The sequence below is a fragment of the Phoxinus phoxinus genome (genome assembly GCF_949152265.1).
Source record: "Phoxinus phoxinus genome assembly, chromosome: 16".
NCBI lineage: Eukaryota > Metazoa > Chordata > Actinopteri > Cypriniformes > Leuciscidae > Phoxinus > Phoxinus phoxinus.
Genome location: NC_136891.1, coordinates 18,417,431 through 18,437,970, shown reverse-complemented (window position 1 = coordinate 18,437,970; position 20,540 = coordinate 18,417,431). Strand labels below are relative to the sequence as shown.

Genomic DNA, 20,540 nt, shown 5'->3' with positions numbered 1-20,540 from the left:
CCATGTAGGCCATAGTGGCTAAATATAAAAATATTTATTTTATCTTTGATATTAAAAATAAGAAAAAAACGCCAACCCCAACATTTGGGGTGTGACCACTAACCCCAATTAATGTTGACAGCCCTAATATATAAAATATCAATCTAAAAAAACAAAACAATCGTTATTATGCTTCTGAAAGTGTCAATGAGGTATCGTGAATGAAATCTAAATTTAACGTGTGTTTTTTTTTTTTTCTGCTGCAGTTCGGCAGTGCAGATCAGAAATTGGCTCTGGCGACTCGTATCCGTGGCCATGTGTTGCCACTGGCTCTGCAGATGTACGGTTGTCGTGTGATCCAGAAAGCTCTGGAATCCATCTCCTCCGACCAGCAGGTAATTGTAAGTTGCCTTTTGTTTACTTTACACTTTACACATTAAGTTCATTCAAAAAAGTCGACAAGAGTTTCAAAAACCTTTGACAGAATGCAAAGTTTAGAAATCGGCCATTTTTGTGAGATCTCTTCCTTTTAATAATGGCCCAGATCTTTGGAATTTCATTTAAACTAACTAAAAGTAACTAAAACTAATTAAAAATATGTCAAAGGAGCAGCTATAAAATCTGCAGCTAATTTTAAGAATAATCATTCTAATTGATCAGGGCCAGCTGACTTACTGTAGTGTTCCGAATATAAGACAATGTTTTGTCTTGAAAATACGTCTGAAAAAATGGGTTTGTGTTATTTTCGGGGTATAGACTTTTACATGGCATTAATACACCCACAACAATAGGGAGTGCCAAATAGGTGTAAAACGAGTGTCCCCCCCCGTCCCCCCCAAGGACTGATAAATGCTGCGGACTCCTCAAACAACTCTCATTAAGCAGCCAAGAAATGCGGTGTGTCAGAGTGTAAAGTTAGAAGACGGTGAACCTAAAAAGACAGTCTTAAAAATGCTAACAGTCAAAGAAAAGCTTACCATGGTCCTAAAAGCAGCCGCTTCAAAGAAACTGACAGGCAAGTTTGTCAGTAAGTAGCCGAAAAAAGAAATGAGGGGTTGCCGCTGCTCATACCAGAGCCGTCATCCAGCTGAAGGCACTGGAAATCGCCAAAGAGCTGAAGGCAATACCATCAAGGCCCATTATTTCTTATTTCGGCTACGTACTGACGTACTTAACTGTGAATATCCTCAAAGCGGCGGCTTTGATACGGTGTAATGGATTAGCACTTGCCCTCTGACTTCTTATATTCAGGGTTGTCTTATATTCAGAACAATACGGTATTTACATCCAATAATTTAAGAGTCACGAGTTTTTCAAACTCACTCTGAGCATCTGAATGCATCTGTATAAAAATGTATGCACCTATTGATTGAAATAAATGTTAAGTGACTGAAATAAATGTTATGTTATTTCAATCAAGAGCTGCATACATTTTTGGTCAAGACAACAGCTTGTGTTGACAATGATCTTGATGGCTAGAAATGGTGGTAGTTCTCAGATTTTTTTATTTTTCTTGTGTCAGAGTGACATCGTACGGGAGTTGGATGGCCATGTCCTGAAGTGTGTGAAGGATCAGAACGGAAATCATGTGGTGCAGAAATGTATTGAGTGTGTCCAACCCCAAGCTCTTCAGTTCATCATTGATGCCTTCCAGGGCCAGGTATCTCCACAGACACTCACGCTTGTTATAAAGCCCAGAAGCGGGATTAACACACATGGTTGTGGTAGACAAAATATAGATGAATATTATTGCATGTCTGTTAAATTCCTTTAAGAACCTTTGTAGTCTTGTGTAGTCTCTTAAGAATGTGCTAATTAAATTAAAAGAAGGAAAATAGCTGAGATTTTGCTATAACGTTTATACCATTGTAAATATATTTTCTGGCTTTATAATATATCATTAGGCAGGACTACTCTACGTTATTTACATATGTAGCCTGTTGCTTAAACTACTACTTGTAGTATTAATACTAGTAATACTAGATTTAAAGGTTAGTCATCTCATTTAAAGCTGCAGTCGGCAGGTCTGGCAGATTTAGTGGACTAGGCCAAATTTTGAATGTTTTCAACTCTCATGCCCCTCCCCCACTATCACCGAGGACCCTCCCATTGAGTTTGTGCTCGTCAGTGCGTGTGCACCAGATTTTCTGTGAACGTGCCCGTCTCATCAGCATCGATCAACGAAATGGATTACCCACCAAATGAATGTAAATAAACATCGTCTGACTGAAACGCTATTATTGCTGTATGGTATATGCAGCAGACATTGTACATTGTTCTACTGCTTCTATAACACAGCTAGTCAGATAGCACATACAATAACAGTAGCTAGCACAGTAACTCTCGTAAGAAAGCTAGAGGAGCATTGATTCTTCCAAAGAGTCTTCAATCATCCCTGCATCTGAACATGTTGATCCTCCTACATTGACACGAATGTCAGTGCAAACAAAGCTAACAAACCTGCCCAACAAGTGCTAACGTTAGCTATCCAAACCAACACATTTAGGCAAACATACTTAGATTACTTGCATAACACTCAGAAATAGTCAATGCTTGATAAAGCACAATTACCTGTCGAGAAGAAATGTGGCAAGCTCTGCATCCAGCTTGAACCCAATAAAATCCCGTAAATCCCTGCACCTTTCAAATGCCGGTCAGATGTTGATCCTGGTTTTATTGCGGGTACGGTCGCTTTCTTTATTTCCTTTTTTTCCACCGTTGTTCTCTTTTCATTGGTTATTTTTGACCTCCTAGCTCTTATTGTTAACCGAGGAATTGGAAGCTTGTTTGTATATTCTCTTTCCGCCATCACGCTTCATTATTGTGTGCGAACTTCAGGCGTGTGCATGTGATATTGTAACGTTCGCGAGGGGAGAGGGGGATCTGTGGCGTGTGCACGAACTGTGATTGACAGTCAGATCTCACACCTCCCTGCGCTAGGGGTGGAATGTTACACAGAAGTCACGGTTCGGTTCATACCTTGTTTCAGACATCACAGTTCGGTACAAGTTCGGTACAATGGAGGGAAAAGCAAAACAAAAATGCAGAAGGCAATTTTTTTTTATTGTGGATGTCTCAGTCTGTACCACCTAGTGTCATACATTCTCTCCCCTGAGCTAGCTGCTACAGCCTACCCTGAAGTGTGTAAAGTAAGATATAAACAGTAAACCATAAATACCCCACATCATCTCCAGACTCCATCTGTAACTTGTAAATAAAATAAGTCAATCAGCCATAAAACTCTCTTATTTATGTGCGGACGCACGAGTGCGAAGGTGCACGCGGCAAAAATGTCATCATTGCGGTGTGGGCGGTCATGCGCGCTGGGTGTGTAAGGCCACATTTCGCGTGGTGGTGTGCAGTGCACGGCTTTTTTTTGTAACAGCGCTCGCGGCTCCGCATCCGAAGATGCACGACTTCGAGCCAAATCTGGCCGAGCATGTACATCTCACCGCACCGGTGTTGTGCCGAATTTCGACCCCTGCCAAATTATTACCCCCCTAGCATTGGTAGGTTTAGTATTATTTGTGGGGGAGGCGTTAGGATTAGGGGTGGGGTTAGGATTAGGCAATCAGGTACTGACTTCAACGAGGGGGGTAATCATTTGGCAGTGGGTCAAAATTCGGCACAACATTCTCAACATTCCAACCAGTTCTTGCATCTAAACTAGTTGCTTACATTAACAAAATGAGCCTACAATTGCAGACATAAGCCTTTTAAATAAAAATAAATGGCCATGTTTTATAAAAAGGTTCACAAAACTAAATAAAAATGTTTAGAAAATATGTAACGTTAATTTAGTTGTAGGTTGCGTTCTCATATCCAGTTTTTGTCTCTTAATGTCACAGGGAATAATCTGGTTTACTGCTTTACACGATTCTTTTGTAGTGTGCTTTTGGTGTACTAAACTGTTGTACTAAAATAAACATTCACGAATGTACCTTAGTCAAGTCAAGTCATCTTCATTTATATTGAGCTTTTAACAATGTAGATTGTTTCAAAGCTGCTTTACAGAGATAAACGTATCATTTAAGGTAACAGATTATTTTGGCTTTATAGCGGTTCTTGAATAATGTTATTTTCCAGCTAAAGTTAGTTTTGATTCACGTCCGTCGAAAGGATAATTTGTTATTAAATTAGGGGCCGCTAAGACGACACCATTCTCTCTACACAGACTATAAACGCGATCCTGTGATAAACACTGATGGCGCTCACGTGCGCATCAAGAATTAATTCTATAGTAATGTGCGTTTGAATATATGTGCGCATGTTTGTAATTCTCTACAAACCAAGCCTAAACAAACTACTTGTCCTGCCTATAAATTTGATACAGTATTTTATCACTACGGGGTAGATACGCAAATTTTCCACAACGCTTTATCTGTAGAGTGGTAAAGCGATCCTCCATAGGGAGAGGCTAGTTGGCACTTCAGCACTGCGTTGTCATCGGGTCCAGGTGAAGGTCCTTCGTCAGATCTGGATACGGCCTGGATCCGACAGGCTGCGGGAAAACCTCGGGATAAACAAAGACACTAAAATTAGCGTAGATGCCATTCTTCTTATGATATAACGAGTACATCAGGATTTAAGGGAAGTGTTCCCAGTTCCGGGTGACCTAATCTATGCAGTCTAACATTGAGTTATAGAAGTCTATAATGCTTTATGTGAATGCTAGGTCAAAGAGATGTGTCTTTAATCTAGCTTTGAACTGACAGAGTGTGTCTGCTTCCCAGACAATGGTAGGAAGACTGTTCCAAAGTTTTGGTGCTAAATAGGAAAAGGATCTAGCAATCGATCTTGATATTCTAGGTATTATTAACCAGTGTTTGGAATAACGGCGTTTAAAAGAACGGCGTTAGGTAACGACGTTATTTTTTCAGTAACGGGGTAATCTAACTAATTACTTTTCCCGTCGTTACAACGCCGTTAACGTTACTGGATGTTAAATGCGGTGCGTTATATGCATTGATTGAATAAACTGTGTAATCCGAACGCACCCCTGCCCTGGCTCACAGCTAGTGAGGAGGTGGGTTAATAACGATGTAAGCGATTATGATTGGCTAAGGCAGAGTCATGTTTCATGGTAGCCAATCAGAGCCAATGTTTTTACACACATGCCAGCACACGCGCAGGCGCCACACACACACATACACACACACACACACACACACACAACCGCTAAACAGATTTGACGGAGCAGCAGAGATGGCGAGTCAGGAGCAATCCGATGAAAAGTTGGTGGAGATATATAAGCACTACTTCAAATTCATTGTGGTCAAAGGCAAGAACGTGCATGTAATGTGTACATTATGTCCAGGATCGAAGACTTTGTCGACATCTGTTGTAAGCCACTCTAATTTAATGAAGCATCTCACATTGACACGCATCTACAAAGCTAGTGGCAAAAAACACAGATACCTCCACCACAGATGCTAGTTTGCCAGGTTGTTTTCTTGACCAGTTGTCTCTGGTTGAGAGAGTTTGATTTAATTTGCTAGAGTTATGCACTTTATATGGTGTAACTGTTTACTTTTCTTGTGAAAACTGCTCACAAAAATTCAAATTCTTTGGATTATAGCAACTTTTTTTTTTTAACAGTAACGCAAATAGTTACTTTCCCTGGTAACGAGTTACTTTTATTATAGAGTAATTCAGTTATTAACTCAGTTACTTTTTGGAACAAGTAGTGAGTAACTATAACTAATTACTTTTTTAAAGTAACGTTCCCAGCACTGTTATTAACTGGCCGGAATTTTGAGATCGCAATAGACGTGAAGGACTATAATGCGTTAAGAGCTCGCTCAAGTAGCTAAACCTTACTACTTCTCGCCGCTGATTCCTGATGGTTTAGAGGACAATTACACTGAGTCGCACCCTGTCGTTTCAAAGAATAGTACACCGGCGAGCCTGTACCGTTTCGGTACAATACGAATACATGTAACGTTCCACCCCTACCCTGCGCTGACTGGACCAGAAAAACCGGGAGTGGTGGATTTTTGCAAAACAAATAATAAGCTCCAGGTGGAGGTAGAAGCGTGTTTTTTTTCTAAAACCGGCTGATTTATGTTGTTCTGTCGGAGCATAGTGTCAGTTGCAGTGAATATAATTAACAAATTATTGCCGACTGCAGCTTTAAGACGTAACTAAGTCAGTTGCATAACTGACTTAAAAATACAGTATCTCACAAAAGTGAGTACACCCCTCACATTTCAGCAAACATTTTAGTATATCTTCTCAAGGGACAATACTATAAATTAAACTTGGATATATTTTAGAGTAGTCAATGTGCTGCAGCTTGTATAGTCCTCTCAAAATAACTCAACATACAGCCATTATTGTCAAAATAGCTGTCAACAAAAGTGAGTACACCCTAAGTGAACAAGTCAAAACGGTGTCCAAAGTGTCAATATATATTGTGTGAGCACCATTGTTATCTAGCACTGCCTTAATCTTCCTAGGCATGGCATTCATCAGAGCTGCACAGGTTGTTGCTGGGATCCTCTTCCACTCCTCCATAATGACATCACTGAGCTGCTGGATGTTAGACACATGGCACTTCTCCACCTTGAGGATGCCCCACAGGTGCTCAACAGGGTTCAGGCCTGGAGGAATACTTGGCCACTCCATCACCTTCCCCATCAGCTTCCTCAGCAAGGCAGTTGTCATCTTGTTTGGGGTCGTTATAATGCCGTTCGTCCCAGTTTCTGAAGGGAGGGCATCTTGTTCTGCTTCAGAGTGTCGCAGTACATGTTGGAAATGAATCCATGTTTCCCTCAATGTAGTGCAGCTCTCCAGTGTCAGCATCACTCATGCAGCCCCAGACGATGATGCTACCACCACCATGCTCGACTATAGGCAAGACACAATATTCTTTGTAGTTTGTACCCCTTACCAGGGTGTCGCCACACATGCTGGACACCATCTGAGCACTTATCTTAGTCTCATCAGGCCACCGGACATGGTTCCAGTAATTCATGCTCTTGGACCGGTTGCTTTCAGCAAACTGTTTGCTGGCTTTCTTGTGAGACAGCTTCAGAAGAGTCTTCCTACTGGGACGCAAACCGACTTGTTGCAGTGTGCTGCGTATGGTCTGAGCACTGACAAACTGATCTTCCGCTTCTGCAACCTCTAAAGCAATGCTGGCAGCACTCATGCGTCTGTTTTTTGAAGCCAGCTTCTGCACCTGACGCACAGCACGAGGACTCAACTTCTTTGATCGACCCTTGCGAGGCTTGTTCAACCCGAGTGGAACCCGTCTTGGAAAACCTCTGTATGACCCTGGCCACTGTACTGTGACTCAGTTTCAGGGAGAGAAACCATTCTAATTCTCAATCCTTAGAGAGTTCTTTGCCATTAGGGGCCATGTTGAACATCTACTGGTCAGTATGAGAGAATTGTACTCAAAGCACAAATTTGAACTTCTCTAATACAAGATACAACAATTTATGGTCCTGTCAAGCAGACAAAAACATGAACTTGATGAATAGGACATGTGGCTTTGCATGGTTAAACAATGTACTGCTGTTATCACTTAGGGTGTACTCACTTCTGTTGCCAGCTATTTTGACAATAATGGCTGTATGTGGAGTTATTTATTTTGAGAGGACAGTAAATGTGTACTGCTATACAAGTAGCACATTGACTACTCTAAAATTTCTATAGTATTGTCTCTTAATTTGAAACACTAAAATGTTTGCTGAAATGTGAGGGCTGTACTCACTTGTGAGATACTGTAGATTACTCTCTAATTTGAGAATAAGACTGATTATCCCTTATCTAACTGCTAGTTGGTCAGATGAGTTTTTAAGGCACTGACTAATGCAAAAATGCAGAGTCACTAAAATGCGGAGTGTCCTAAAAAAGATGAGGATTAAAATTTAGCTCTACATAAGGTTCTAGCTATGTATTTTTAGTTTGATGTAAAATCCCAAATAAAATTTAAATAAATAAAACAATTCTCATATTATGGCAAAAGATTTTTCACCGACCCTAGATGTTAAGGTAGTTAAGAAAATCACTAATTTTGTTGCAGATGTGATCAATATTGTAATCTTGTTTTATTGACTTAGGGATGCACCAGGATGTGTGTCAGTGTTTTATGTCCTTTTTTGGTGTGTAGGTGTTTGTTTTGTCCACTCATCCGTATGGCTGTCGAGTTATCCAGCGTATCCTGGAGCACTGTACCCAGGAGCAGACCCTGCCCATCCTGGAAGAACTCCACCAGCACTCTGAGCAGCTGGGACAGGTATGACTTCCCCAACATGTCATCCAAAAAGGAAACTCTGATGTGTACCACTCTTACTGCAGTTAGGTTATTGTTGTATGGCCTCGTTTCATTTTTCAAAAAATAATTCTGGTAGAAAATGGCAAAATTGAAGTCATTAAACCTACATTGGCAGCTGTCTTCCAAAGGGCTGTTTACATAGAACATGTTTTTGCGTTCCATTGTGTTTCTTTTCCATAGTGTTTCTTTGTAAACAGATGCTGGACAGACCTGTTTGACTGTTGCGCTTGTATATAGCACCTTTGGCAGCATCTAGTGCAAGACCCAGCATTCTAAAACATTTAAAAAATCTGTCTTTAGACCTTGTTTACTTCATTCCAATGCCCTGTGTCTTGCATTTTCAACACAAAAACATTGTGTGAATGGCCCCTAAGGCTGCATCCTAACCTGTGACTGAATAGAAATGGACAACAATGCTTACTCCAATATATGAGACTCAACTAACGCTCGGTTGATTCCAGTGCAGTCTGATGTCAGCATGTTGTTAAGCTAACACAACTCTGTTCCCACAAAATTACAGTTTTATTTTCCTATTGAGAAATCGATGAGGGACATCAACTCAAAGACCTTTTAAATGTCCAGTAGCTTTTAGTTGATTAAATATAATTTACTACTAGAGTTGGTGGCAAGTGGTATGCCTTATAAATGCATACAATACTTCCATGTAGTCAAAATCAGGTAACTAAAAAGTCAGCATAACTTTTCGCCCTTTGGAACAGTATGTCCCTATGATGCCTAAAAATGTTGTCTCATAGCAAACCAAGTGTAATACCTAATAAGTTGTGTGATTTTTGGCCCTTTGAAGATGACCCCATTACAAAAATTATGTTTTGAGATTGGCCACTTTATAGACAAATACACTGTTTTTCATAATGCCTTCTGTGTGAATTGGAAAGAGGCCATGCAATGAGAAGAACACTCAGGGTTGTAGTACTTTTTGGGGTAAGGTGAACGTGATTGCATGACATTTTTTTCTGCATGACCTGTTTGTTCATTTTATACCTTTTGCCTACTTTGATGTAGCATTCAGTTTCTATGAAGGATGTTCTTATGTCCAGTTAGATGTGCTGATGGATTTTGATGATGCAAAACATTACCCACCCCTTGCTCCCCTCACTTATTTTATCTAGAAGTATCAAGGCGTTTCATTGGAGATGACCCCCAAAACATTTTATACAGTGTCCAGCGATGCACTGTTCAAGGTCAGAGTCACGCGCCTTCCTCCCACTCACAAGAACCTCCTGGCATATCCTCGTCTACTTCCTAACCAGCCTGTGTCTAACACCTAGATGCTTCTTCTCCAGTTGCTATTTGCTCTGCAGGGTTCCATTCACTCACACTTTTCCTTACACAACTTTCTTCCTTCCTGGCTGCCACCTGCCCTGTCTGCCTAAAATCCAATCCTGAAACTATTTAGGCCTTATTCAATACAAAGACTTTGTTAGACACAAACAAGACTGTGAGATAGATATATATATATATATATATATATATATATATATATATATATATATATATATATATAGCGGTGTCATGATACCAAGATTTTAATTGTCTGTACCAGTACTAGTAAAATGTTATGATGCTTTGTTAACAATAACAATTTCAATACCATAGATCACTGTTTAGCACGATGATAACTCTGGGTTAAACGCAGTATGAAAAGCCCTATACTCAGCCAACACTGATTTTTGTCAATGTTGCTGTGGCAGGTCTATTATCAGTCTTTGCTTACACTGCAAGACATAACGCATATATATTGTGACACATCTGATTCTTTTTTCATCATATATGGTTATTACTATGTCAGTCATCACAATTTGGGGACTGTTTAATGAATTCACCACTTTGCACGTTACACATGACTATTGGTCCTTATAGCCATTGTGAATGGGTTTTATACAGAAAGTGAGCAAAAGTGGCTCCCTTTTTAATCCGTGACGCTGTCATTCACTTCGATTAGCACAAGCTCACTGAGTTCTGCACATTTGCGGAAATAACCGCTATAAAATTAAGCGCTATATAAAAGCTCTTATTTATATCATGTCTGCCCTTTTTTGGTTCTAATGAGAGGATTCACAAGGATTTAAAGAGTTTGATTAACAGACATGCCTGTGATTGGCTACAGTTCATCGCTGTAATTGACAGAGAGCAGCCTGACTCATGCCATTGCTTAAGCAATTGATGCAGTTTGTCCTGACCAATGGCAGATACAATTTCTCACTAGATATCATGAATGAATGTGTCAACTTGCTGTTCAATCAACCAAAACCACATTCTTCGATTTTAAGGCACATGATTATAAGAAAGAGACAACATAGCAGTAGCTTAGTAGGGGCCGTGACAGTCTTATCAGTTGGCCCAGGGCCATCCAGCCATGCTTGAGTCCTAACATATTCATATTCATTAACCCTCACAGCCTTGTTTGTTTTTTTGTAAAACTAAATAGGTACATTTCTCTTAGTAAGGTCTGTTTTTCTCTGACATATCAATGAAACCTTTTTGCTTTGTTAATCTCAGAAATCCAGTGTTTCTGGCACTTTCAATGATTTTCTCTTTCTGCTCCACTCAAGCACCTCAGACCAACAACTTTGATTTGTAGTGTGCATACTTAATAGTTGAAATAAACAATGTGCAAATAAACCAACCCAAAACAAAGTAGTGACCACTCCTTCCAATTTGAGGGATTACTCTAGAGTTAGGAAAGACAGCGGGTTTAAACCAAATGCTTCATCTTGATTGAGCTACTGACATTGACTTGCACTTTTATGCCACCTTCCATTTAAATGTTGGTGTGTGAATTTGAGTGGGTGCTGTGTGGTTTCTTATAGGGTTATTTGCCAAATGGCAATTATTAGGGTAAATCATTGCTTTTAATAAAGTGGGAGTATTATTTCATCAATGGCCTATTATTGAAATGAGCTCAGTTCTTTTATTGTGAGGATGTGGTTAAAGCCTTGCTCAACCGTGTTGTACTAGTCTTTCATTTCTTGTTCTGTCTTAGGTTTATTTATTTATGAAGTGTTATGGTAATATTATACATGTTCTTTATCTCTCCTTTTCACTCTCCTGTGCCTGTCTTCACCTACAGGATCAGTACGGTAACTATGTTATCCAGCATGTTTTGGAGCATGGGCGTCCAGAGGACAAGAGCAAGATAGTGGCGGAGGTCAGAGGGAAGGTTCTGGCTCTGAGTCAGCATAAATTTGCAAGGTCAGTCAGGTCAAAGTTTTTCTTTCTATACATTTTTTTTTTAAATATTAAAAATATAACTAATACAATTTAAGTCATTTATTTATTTATTTTATATTTCTATAAAATGGGTTTTACAGCACTACTTCCAATTTTCAGGACAAGTAATTGTTTTATGGTATTACAGTAAAAAATGTATAGTTTAAAAGTAAATCTCATATTTAGATATTTCAAAGACACGTTTCCATCCAAAGCTGCAAGTTTAACTTATGCGCAAAATTGGAATATCGTATAAAACATTTGCTGTTTACGAGATATTTTTCCTCCCATCTAATTTGTTTTCACATCACCATGTCTCTTTAGGGGCTCCATATTGTTTCTACCGCAGAAAGACGTTAATAGCACAACTTGTAAACAATGTCATGTAATGTTTCTTTAAAAGAAACAATTCAATGTAATTAAACTTGAGTTTGCTAGTAAAAGGAACCATAGAACGGAGCATTTTGCTAAATATATACACATTTTATATTCATTATATTTTTACTTCAACTGTTCTTCAATATGTATGTTTGTAAAAATCCGTCATGTTTTAATGACAGCTACAATTTAAAAGTTTATATTTCAAAAAGAATAGAAACATAATTGTAATTTTAATAACATAATTAACTTTGTATAATTTAAATGCAAGATTATTTTAGAAGTTGGTGCCGTCTAGACTGAGAAAAGCCAGAAAATGTATTTTTGGCTCATGTGGATGATAGACAACAACTCCCAGAATGCACTTGCTTCGCTGCCCTTCGAGCCCACTCCCAAGCCACGACTAACGGTTACAGAAGGCAGTATCGGAACAAATGATACAACTAGGCTACTAGTTGACTCGAAACTGAAAAGACGACGTTTTATCGTGAGTCTCTCCGTGACGAGTTACAAAACTATCAGCAGCTATTTGATGTTTTTGATCGATTTAATGTTTTGAAACAAATAGTTTTTTTGCTTTGCATGATCTGAGAATATGCATTCTCGGCTACGTCAAACTACGACTGGCTGGCATGTTCAATGTTAGCTTATGTTAAAGGTTGTTGCTACATGCAAAGACTGAACATTTTACTGTACCAATCTTTTTATGGACCCTAACATTTTAAAAGGCTAATTGGTTTGAAGCCATGTGGAACACATTTGCATAGTTAATGGACTATTGGACTATTGTTAATGGAAACAAGCAGAACATGGCTTGTTGTGACACATCTTTGTTTCAGCCACTGCTGCTGCACTCAAAAGGTCCTGATGAATTTTTATGGCGGTCCGGCATAAAACTGTGCCCTGGAATGGGCTTTCACTTTTCTAGGGTTGAAGGCCTCTCCTTTTCTTTGGCCAAACAAAAGCAACATCCATGTGGCTAAACAGTTTTGTTTTACCAGATCACATGACAGACTTCCAAAACCCATCTTGTAAATAGTAATGGGCAGACTTCAGTCTGGCTTTGTATTGTTGTGCGCGCATTGAGCAATGGAGTTTTATTTGTGCGTTGTATTTGAAGATCCCACACAACAGTCTTCCAGAAGAAGAGAAGCAACTATATTTTCTGTCCAAAATTTAGGACACTAAATCTTGCACTTGCAACCACACACAGGTGTGTGAACAATGTCTCTCCTTGTACTTTGCAATGATGGAAGGTAAAGCTGTTCCAGACACTGTGGGAATTGCTGTATAGCTATCCCCCTTAAAGGTGCTATAAGCGATGTCACGTGTTTTTTAGGCCAAAACATTTTTTGTCACATACAGCAAACATCTCCTCACTATCCGCTAGCTGCCTGTCCCCTGAACACACTGTAAAAAAACGCGGTCTCTGTAGACAGCCCAGGCTCCACAAACGGCAACAAAAACAAACTGGGGCAACCTGCACCACGTAATGTAACATAAACAGTGTTCCAGCCAATAACCGACAAGCTAGATTTGGGGGTGGGGTTTGGGGGGTTAGTGTGCGTACACATGAAGGGGTGTGTGGAGGAGGAGATAGAAGCATGAAGAGGGAAGTTAGAATTATATTCTCTTAAAGTTTGATATGGCCGACACACGACCAAAGAGACGACGTTCCGATGAACAAATTGCAAAGAGGGAAAAGGATAAGGAACGCGCGAAGTCCCGAATTTACATTGGAAAAGCCTGCGAAAGGTGGCGAGAACTCTGCCGCCAGAGGGGCTTCCAATCCGACATTCAGGTAGCTCTGTTTTTGCTGGACAGGTGGATAAATCCATTTTTTTGTTTTTCTAAATGGACGTTCGTGTTCGCCTAACCAATACAAGGATATAATTAGCTAGATCTATGCATTCAGCGCTAATAGTGAATACAACATAGGTTTATAGCAGCTAGCGATCGATCTCTATTGTAAATGATCAAGCACAGTAGGGCGACAGCTTGTGTGAATGATTGTATTCACCCACTGTTTGTTATGAATAAATATGATAAATATATAAATACTTAAATAAATAATAAAGATACATAAATAAATAATTATGAATAAATGTTCATTTATAGGCTATTGACAACTTTGACTAAATTTGTTTATGACGGAGCCGTTGTTTATGCTCACTGGGAAACGAAGGGAGGGGGAGGAGACGGGATGAGGAGGAGGGAGGGTCTAGCTAGCCTCCGTTTTGTTTGACAATACTTTGAATGTCAACAATAAGTGATGTCACCCAGCATCGCTTAGAGCACCTTTAAGATGAGCATCCGCCATCTTTCTGAGGTTCAGATTTATTTATTTGCTCTGGTATGAATGTAAGAGTGAAGCCTCTCATTCTTATCTACAAATGCCACTAGCTCTGGTCATTGGAGTCTATATAGAATTCAGTGCTGATGTTGTTTTAGACATCTCCTGAATCAATTAATTATGACCTCCCTGTTTTTCAATATATTTGTTACACAGCAATCTTGGAAGGTTTTTTTTTGTTTGTTTTTTTACAATCCACAATGCACCAAATGGGGTCCATTTAATTGATATATATTTTACTCTGTAAAGTTTTTAAGTTAATATTGGAGAGAATTTTAGATTATATCTGAAAAGTTGAACCCTTTTTTTGTATACATGTCTGTCTCTTACAGTAATGTTGTAGAGAAGTGTGTGATTCATTCGTCCCGTGCAGAGAGGGCCCTTCTCATCGATGAGGTCTGCTGTCAGAAGGACGGCCCTCACAGTGCCCTCTACACCATGATGAAGGACCAGTATGCTAATTATGTGGTGCAACGGATGATTGACATGGCTGAGCCCGCCCAGCGCAAGATCATCATGCACAAGGTATATGCACAGAATGCTTTGTCAAGAATAAAGTACAATTTCAGTAAAACAAATTAAAGAATGATTAATGCCTTTTAAACAATTCATGCTGTCAATTCCAGATCCGGCCTCATATTGCCACTCTCCGTAAATACACATATGGAAAACACATCCTGGCTAAGCTGGAGAAGTACTACATGAAGAGCGGATCAGACCTAGGCCCCATTGGGGGCCCCACCAATGGCCTAATGTAGGGGCCTGACACCCAACCCTCGCCCCTTTCCCTCAAAACCACATTTGTTATGGGCATCTCCTCCACCGTGGAGTTCTCTGTCATAGCCTTTAGGGGTTTTACCAAAAAATGAAAGGAAAAGAACGCTGAGACATCTGACCAGTCCCTGATGCAATCTCCGTTGTTACCACCCCCATCCCACCAGAGAGTGCATGGTCTGTAAGCTGTTTCCTGGGTAAAGCACAACACCCTCGTTTATGATGTAATTGATGTAACTGACTGTTTCTTTTTGTTTTCTAGTAAATATCTTGTACATTTTTTTACCTTGTACATTCTCTGTAGAAAAAGAAATGTTTGCTGAAAATTTACAGTTCTTACAATTTACACCAGCAAGTGACTTTATAAGGCCAAACTGAGTGATCCTTTTTAATGATTTTCCTATTCTATTTTTGCTTTTATATCCAGACCTCTTAATGGCACAGTTAAGAAGTGTGGTACGTTTAAGCACGGTTTTAGCACTATGGTACACAAGCCAAAGCTGCTGATGAAAAATAATGAACCCGTCAGCTTGATCTTCACGTAACTTGCTTGTAGACGACAAGTCTGCCGTGCCATTGAGTTAGTTGGGTTAAGAAATCCACAACCAATCATAGAGCCTTGCTGCCTACAGTTTGCTGCCTTTAAATGGGAGTGGTATCATTCGGACGTGCTTTGACGTGGCTGCACATGCCATCTCTTTTCTTTCCCTCCCTCATTTTACTAACTGCTCCATCTGTGGTGTGAATGTTTCTTTTTTGTTTTTTTAAAGAACATGCGTGTGGTTGCAATATTCTCTACATCCCACTGACCAAGTCTGTTCCACACATAGCTATTGTCTCGGTTTTTGTGTTTCGAATGATGTCTAGGGACACCAGAGCTCCTGCCATTTTATACAGCTATGAGACCGATACCATGGTAGACTGATGAAACTGGAGTAATTGTTCTATTTTGGGGTGCATGGGAGATATTGTGAGACATGAAGGGGTGGGGAGATTTGGCATGCTGTGTCTGGATTTAATGTTTTAACGGAATGATTTTTCTTTGTCATGTTTGTTGAACATTGTCGATCGAGTAGTTTTTTTGAACACTGCCCTAGAAACAGTATGGTTATGTACTGATTATCATCTCTTTACATTGTAATAGCTTAGGCAAAATGTATAGCTTCTTTATGTACAAGTAAATATTAAATTGTTGCTGTTTTTCGGGTGTGGGGGGAGACGGCGCTTAAGTTTTTAGATGAGCAAAGTATAGAGCTAGGTGGACGACGTCCCTGTGCTTGGTGTCATCCCAGGATGTTTGGCTTCAGAACATGTAAAACAGAACTGATTTCATGAACGTGAGATGTTGTGGGGTCGGGTCAAATGTGCGGCGTTCAACTGTGTAAATTGAGAACTTTTTCAGAGAATGGACATGGGGCTGCCGACTTCTGCACAATTTTTCTGTATGGCTAATATATTAATAGCTTTCGTTCTTTTGCTTCATATGAATAAATGTAGAATACATGTAGTATATGTGGAGTTAAGTGTAAGTTTATTAGTTGAATAGAAGAAAAAAAGAATCTAGTTGTAATGTTGGACAGGCTAAATTGCATAGTGATTTGCTTTTATTTTGTCTGTACAGTTGTACATTTGTAAACGTTAATGCTGTAAATGGAATGTCTTTTACACTTTTTGGGGAAGAAAAAATTAGCAAAATGTGCATTTTGATGTGTGAATATTCATCACTCCTTTCCCTTTGAATATAATGTATACAGTTTTCTTTGAACAAGCATTATTTTAAAAAAAAAATTCTTTTTATGCATCACAATCTCAAGAGGGTTTTGTTTTTAATCAGTTTTTGGAAAAGGTCAGCCTCTTTATGTACCTGGAGCAGTGACACCTTCTGTTGACATTGTCATTTTGACTTGTGGCAGTTGAATAAAATAATTAAAAATTAATGAATTAAAAAAAACATGGGGCTGTCTTTGGTCCTACCTGCTACCATGAAAATTTCACACGACAAGAATTATTTTTGTATAAAGGAGTGCTGTATTTTGGAGCAGCCACTAACTTGTAAGCAAAATAATTGTAAGATATTGTCAATTATATAAATATGAACATATGAGTTTTGTCACACTGTCAAAGTCATGTACATTTTCAGGTGGCCTTATGTACATTTCCAGATGTTAGATGAGGAAAACAGATTTTCTTTTTTTTTCGAAGCAGAATTGTGACTATGTATGATTAAACTGTTCTTCTAACATTTGATTTTGTTGTCTGAAGCTTTTATTCACTCTGATTTACACTATAATCACTGCACACTCATTGACCGCTGAAAGGAATTATTAAAAAAAATATTAATTTAAAATGTTTCAATTATCACACAAAGTACTGTTAATGGTTGAATGCAGATGTATTTTGCAAGCCTCAAGTACATTATTGCTTTTATAAACTCACCACAGAATCACTATTTTAAAAAAGTTGCTGCCTTAATTTAAGTACAATCAACTTGAATGTTTGTCATTTCAAGTTAAATTACAATAAACTGACTTAAAATAAGTTGTCTTGTATAACTTTTTGTTATACGTTATAACTTAAAAATTGCTTCACTTATTTTGATGAGTTAAATCAATGTAAAAACCTGTCATAACCTACTGATCATAAATATTTTTTATATTGTATACAAGCCAAAAATACATGCATTTATGTTGCTTTTGAAGTGAAATTATTAAATGTCATGTTCCTAACATGCCACATCTGATTCATACCATGGAGTTTGATTGAAGACTAACCTTTTGCGCCCCCTTTTGCTTTTATTTGATACTGCAATTGGGAAACAACTTAGCATCTTTTTGAATGAAAGAACAAATAGTTTTATTAAGATTTAAAACTCCAGGGGCAGTCACCATTTCAAACTGTATATTGGAATAGACTGGTGGAAGGTTTATCATGGACGGCCATATGGACTTTACCAAACAAATGTTTATTAGGAAATAAAGTTAAGGAAATAACTTTAAAAATTTTACACAGATAAATAATTTTCATGATAATTTAAAAAAGATATTGTTTTGAATTGTTCTTTTTGTAATATGGTGGCTGAACTTTAGTTTATTTTGGCGTTGTGCTCATGTAAGGACATTTTGGAAAGATTGACTAGATTTATAATTGATAACATTTAACCCAACTTTTTTTTTTTTTTTTTTTTTTTTTTTGTATTTAGAAAATGTTAGGTTTTACTAATATTCCCTTAAATGAAAGGAAAGAATACTAGCCAATGTTATACATTTTATTTTTGCTAAATTTCATTCAAATTTAAGTACAGTAAAACCCAACCTGTTTTTGGTTGTTAAAAAAGAAATTCAAAAAAATATCAAGACTATCAGAAAGCAATTAAAACTGTCCTTTAATATAATTAGGCAACATAATGTTTAGCTTACCCCCCTGGCTGTCTGTTCTTCTATGGAATTACTTTTATGTCGTTTTTATTCAACAAACATAGGCCTGTTTTTGAGAGCAAAAATAATTATATTGTAATTTAAAAAAATGAAAGATTGCAAATAAAATGTCATCTTACAGCTGTTTTAATTACAAAAATAATTGATGATAACTTTGCTGTGTGTGTTCTCCATTGTGGATGTTTTTTTTTTGGGGGGGGGGGGACAAATTATGTAAAATAGAGCAACTTGTGTAGTCTCACCTATTCACACTGTGTGTGTGTGTGTGTGTGTGTGTGTGTGTGTGTGTGTGTGTGTGTGTGTGTGTGTGTGTGTGTGTGTGTGTGTGTGTGTGTGTGTGTGTGTGTGTGTGTGTGTGTGTGTGTGTGTGTGTGTGTGTGCGTGCGTGCGTGCGTGCGTGCGTGCGTGCGTGCGTGCGTGCGTGTGTGTGGCCGGCCTTGAGGGAGTTCTACAACTTCAAAATGGTGAAAAAAAATGTATTATATGGAAATGAAATGTTGTAGGACAATGAGCTGCTTTTTTTTTTCTTTTTTTTTCTTTTTTTTTTTTTACTGGTAGCCTAATTATTCCAGCATGAGTATCAATATATTTGTTTAAATCAAAAATAAAATGTTTATCCCAACAGTGCTTAGTGTTTATCCCAACAGTGCTTTGTGTTTGGGTAACTCCTCTAATGAAATAGTAAAAAACTGTCCCGACAACACTTGACTCATGTGGAAAGAGAGTGAAGTCAGAGGCATTCCCTCACACTGATTGGACTGCTATATTAGGAACTCACAGAGTGCTTATAAAGCCTGATACATCATGTTTAATTTTCAGAAACACTGCTGCCTACACAGTTTTACTAGTTATAATTCCGTTACTTTCAGTTCGTAACTCTTTATGGCGAACATTCGTAAAAAGCTGGTGGTGGTTGGGGACGGGGCGTGTGGAAAGACTTGTCTTTTAATCGTTTTCAGCAAAGATGAATTTCCAGAGGTTTACGTGCCCACCGTTTTTGAAAACTACGTCGCGGACATTGAAGTGGACACTAAACGAGTCCAGCTGGCTTTATGGGACACGGCGGGACAGGAGGACTACGACCGCCTCAGACCCCTGTCCTATCCGGACACTGATGTCATTCTCATGTGCTTCTCGGTGGACAGCCCGGACTCTCTGGAAAACATCCCAGAAAAGTGGGTGCCAGAGGTGAAACATTTCTGTCCTAATGTGCCCATCATTTTGGTGGCGAATAAGAAAGACTTGCGAAGCGATCACGGTGTAAGGAGTGAGCTGTCGAGAATGAAACAGGAGCCCGTGAGAACAGAGGACGGGCACACAATGGCTGCTCGCATCGGGGCCTGTGACTACATTGAGTGCTCTGCCAAAACAAAGGAGGGGGTTCGGGAAGTGTTTGAGACCGCTACTCGAGCCTCCTTACAGAGGAGAACAAGACCACCCACTGGCTGTTTGAACTGTTGCAGACTGATGTGAAAGCACAGAACACGCTAGGCATAGTGTGTCTAAAGGGTCCATTTTTCAAAGCAAGTAAAGTAGGCTATACAGTAGCCTACAGTATGATCCTCTGAAAATAAGAGATCAAGAGGCTACTGACCGTCTTTGAAATGTTGCTGATTGATGGAATGAGGAGTTTGAACCCACCGTTAAGTTTGTAGACTTTGCACAGGTTTGTTTTTGTAAACATGCTCACTAAATAAATGGCATTTGCTTTCAGAATATACCTCACAAAACCGTGTTTATTATTGTTTTCTAAAGTTACCCCGTCAAAGCTAAAGGATTTACATTTCTGTCATCATTTTAAATCATCCTTTTCTATCATAATTTCTAAGAAAAGATATAACATCATAAAATTGTGTTTTATTTGAGTAGAGTATTCTTATGTGATTCTTTTACACAGCCTCTTAAACCATGGAAAAAGATAATTCAGTGTTGGTTGTGATTAAGGTCTACACAGGCCCCCAAGACAACACACACGCACGTATGATTCAAATATTGTATCACAAATTGGCACTGGTCACACGTAGCTACGTCCCTGACCTTCTGCTTTTATTCCTGTGAATGTGTTGCTTTCATGTATTTATGGGACATTAGAATGCACAGGTAAAGC

At 38.8% G+C, this 20,540-nt stretch overlaps 2 protein-coding genes across 12 annotated transcripts in view; both read left to right on the top strand.

Annotated features, from left to right (window-relative positions):
• Positions 1–16,085, top strand: part of pum2 (pumilio RNA-binding family member 2) — a 59,406-nt gene extending 43,321 nt beyond the window's left edge. For 5 of the 11 annotated variants that reach the window (XM_079583547.1, XM_079583546.1, XM_079583544.1 and 2 more), the window contains 7 exons: positions 246–380; positions 1,502–1,639; positions 8,099–8,224; positions 9,394–9,465; positions 11,355–11,476; positions 14,558–14,750; positions 14,852–16,085. In XM_079583547.1, the coding sequence (XP_079439673.1) occupies positions 246–380; positions 1,502–1,639; positions 8,099–8,224; positions 9,394–9,465; positions 11,355–11,476; positions 14,558–14,750; positions 14,852–14,983 (918 nt within the window). In that variant the 3' untranslated portion in view covers positions 14,984–16,085. The remainder of the gene's footprint in view (positions 1–245; positions 381–1,501; positions 1,640–8,098; positions 8,225–9,393; positions 9,466–11,354; positions 11,477–14,557; positions 14,751–14,851) is intronic. The other 6 variants (XM_079583545.1, XM_079583543.1, XM_079583541.1 and 3 more) reach the window with 3 other exon arrangements.
• Positions 16,086–19,256: 3,171 nt separating this feature from the next.
• LOC306983700 (rho-related GTP-binding protein RhoB) lies at positions 19,257–20,198 on the top strand. The gene has a single exon (XM_079584293.1). It carries the CDS (start codon positions 19,316–19,318, stop codon positions 19,904–19,906), a length of 591 nt encoding a protein of 196 aa, XP_079440419.1. The 5' UTR covers positions 19,257–19,315; the 3' UTR covers positions 19,907–20,198.
• Positions 20,199–20,540: the final 342 nt, after the last annotated feature.